The following is a 3,150-nucleotide window of genomic DNA, read 5'->3' as shown; positions in this document are numbered from 1 at the left end:
TTATGTTTGCTTACTTTGGCAGATCCACTGCTGAAATTAAAAATATATGATGACTCATTTGACTGCCAACTCACAGCCACATGTTTTTATTAATGACTATTAAAGTAATTCAGTTCTGATTATATAGACTAGATTATGTAGTTCTACTGTCTATGTTGTGGTGGCAGCCCGGCTGACGGTGAGTGTCCTGGTTTTTTTCTCCTTTTTATCAGTTTTTCTGCTTTTTTCCTTGGTTTTCTGTTCTCTGCCTGCCTCCCTGTGTTTTCTCCCCTGTGTGCTCTCTCTCCCTCTGCTCCTGAGCCCAGCCAACTACCTGCACCTGCATCCCATCAGCCACCTCGTCAGCCTGCCACACCTGCCAATAATCACCTCATGACTGCCTGTATTTCAACCCCGGTTCTCCACACCATCCTCGCTTGATCTTCGTTGCTCCATACCCGGTGCCACTTCCGTGTTCAGGCTTCCATGTTTCTTGTTTTTTCACATTTACCCTGTGCCTTGTCGCTGTCTGTTTCCCTCCCAGGTACACTCACCCTCGTCCTCCGTTCGGCTGGGCTCATCCACTGGCCCACTCCTCCTCGGACCTCCCTCACGGCGTCCTCCCTGTTCCCCCGCCTCTCCTCGCTTCCTCGGCCCCTGTGTTCCCCGGCTCCCTGGCCCCGTCTCCTTGGTTCCCCGTGCCTGTGCTTCCCCGACGTCCTCCTCTCCCTCCACTCCAGTCCCTCTCCCCCTTTTTCCCTCAATAAACCTCCTTCCCTCAGAGTGCTGCATTTGGGTCCTCTCTGTCCACACCCCAATCCCGTAACAGTCTAACTGTTAATTTGTTGAGGCAGAGAAATTTATATTTGAATGAAAGTGTAAATAGGTGTTACAAATCTGTTTTTCATTACACTTCTCATTTTAGGACAATAAAAGTGTTAAAATAAGTTTTCATTTCCTACATGGGGACCTAAACGCCAGTCTCCCAGACTATGGATAACAAATGTCATTTACAATTTAATCTTTACAATTTAAAGGGTCTATATGTAGGTTTCCAATTAAATCGTTTATCAATAAATCAAATTTTTATAGACTTTTTGTCGGTGTGCTGTAGCCTCACTTAGAAATGAAGCACACTCCTGTTCTGTTGCTATTCTGCTTTTAATGTGAAGGGATCGTGGTGGGATGTAGCGCTGTGCGCTCTCCCGAGCCTCTCCAAACACAGCAACAACACCGCAACTAACCACATGCAGTCCACTAACACCATAAAATGACCGGCTCCCAGCACAACACAAACTCCAACATAAACTCCAAGTAAGGACAAAAACAACACTAAAGTTTAATGTGCTGAAGTCTGTCAGACCAAACGAAAATCCTATAATGTCAGATGAAAATAGTCAACGTCAGAAAGATTGTTAGCTTGCTGGCTAATGCTGACAGTTGCTAGTGTTATCCGGAGCAATATTCTATAGTTTTAACGTTAATTTACCAGCTAACACAATCCATATTACAGTTTTTCTCAAATGCTAAAACACATTTCACAAACGTTTCGTCCATGTTCTCCAATGTCTAAACACAACACCCTTTTCTAAAGCTACATAAACACAACCACACCTTCTCCCTTCAAAACTCAAACTTTCACACCAAAAGAGCAGCTCGAAGCTTTCAAAAATGTAAACACTATACACATCATTACACACTACAGCAAAACAATTGAAAACACAATGCTCAATTTGTGAGAAGGTTCTTTGTTTCATAACTGCCAATGCATATGTTTAGAAACTTTACAATAATAGATCTTCTTAGATCTCTGCAGAGAATTGGGCATTTAGATTTGTGAGTTTCATATGAAGAGTATAAATCTATAGTAAATTCTGTACACTACTGTAACACAACTCAATGCAAAAACAGAATCTATTGCACACAACAGTACTCTTGAAAACATGATCAGGGTGTGAAGTTTTTTTATTTACACCACAATCACTGTGCGGCATCATGTTGCTGAGCTGCATCGGGCCACATCACCTCATCCACATCGCAGGCTATATTGTCTCTTGCCAGGCACCGCGGGAAGAACGCCCTGGAATGGCGGATCCATCCTTGGAAGTTCTCCACTGGGATGTCAACACACGCCAGCTCCATTGCCCTTAGGAGGTTCTCTCTAGTGTATGGTTGTCTGTCATAAACCTTCCATCTCCACGATGAGAAGAACTACTCTATAGGGTTCAGGAAAGGGGAGTAGGGTGGCAGACAGACGTTTAAAAAGTGGTTACTGTTAGTGGTGAACCACTCTGATTTGGTTTGTTCTGTGGAAGCGTACATTGTCCCAAATGATCACATAAATGGGATGTTCGGGCCCAGGATGGTGTTGTTGGCGGTCCAGGAGGATATCTTTTAGCTCCTCTAGGAAGGTTAGGAGACGTTGGGTGTTGTAAGACCCAAGGACAGCCTGCCGGTGGACAAGCCCCTCCAAACCCATGGCCGCACAAAGAGTAATATTACCCCCCCGTTGGCCAGGAACCTCAGTGATGGCTCTTTGGCCAATGTTACGGCCTCTTTGCCTTCGTTTCTGCAGGTTGAAGCCAGCCTCATCCAGGAAGAGGTACTCATGAGGTCTGGCCATCGCGTCCAACTGTAATATCCTCTGTGAAAATGTGAAAGTGCACAGGTGTTCAGAACAACAGTCAATCAGGTAGCATAGTAATGTAGGCCACTGAGCAACACAGTATGTTCACTAACTGTACTGTGAACATGGATGCATACTTACTTGCACATACTCGTAACGTAGGTCTTTGTGTCGTGCAGAGTTTCGCTCAAAGGGAACCCTATAGACTTGTTTCATCCGCATCTTTTGGCGCCGGAGAACTCGGTCTATTGTGGCCAAGCTGACATCATCAATGCCCTCAAAGTTCACATCATCGGCAATGACTTTGTCTCTGATCTCCCGGAGTCTGATGAGGTTGTTCTCACGAACCATATCCACAATGAGGGTTTCTTGTGCCGCTGTAAATATGGCAACCCTCCCACCTCTATGTGGCATTCTTTCAACTCTAAAGAAAGAAACGTGTTGTCAATTGACATGTTTTACAATACAGTAACAACTGATTTGAAACTAATAGACTACTTTCACAGGCTTGTAAAATTGTATTGTGACAAAGAAAGCAATAGAGT

The 3,150-nt window shown here is 44.4% G+C and overlaps 1 protein-coding gene across 1 annotated transcript; it reads right to left on the bottom strand.

The window, feature by feature from the left end:
- Positions 1 to 2,254: 2,254 nt before the first annotated feature.
- Positions 2,255 to 3,143, bottom strand: LOC123966458. The gene is made up of 2 exons (XM_046042615.1): positions 2,747 to 3,143; positions 2,255 to 2,623 (listed from the first exon to the last, which is right to left on the bottom strand). The coding sequence occupies exons 1-2, from the start codon at positions 3,017 to 3,019 to the stop codon at positions 2,255 to 2,257; spliced, it is 642 nt and encodes a 213-aa protein (XP_045898571.1). The 5' UTR covers positions 3,020 to 3,143.
- Positions 3,144 to 3,150: the final 7 nt, after the last annotated feature.

This window comes from Micropterus dolomieu, unplaced genomic scaffold (genome assembly GCF_021292245.1).
Source record: "Micropterus dolomieu isolate WLL.071019.BEF.003 ecotype Adirondacks unplaced genomic scaffold, ASM2129224v1 contig_13474, whole genome shotgun sequence".
NCBI lineage: Eukaryota > Metazoa > Chordata > Actinopteri > Centrarchiformes > Centrarchidae > Micropterus > Micropterus dolomieu.
The sequence above is the reverse complement of the archived record's forward strand: the minus strand, read 5'-3'. Positions and strand labels throughout refer to the sequence as shown.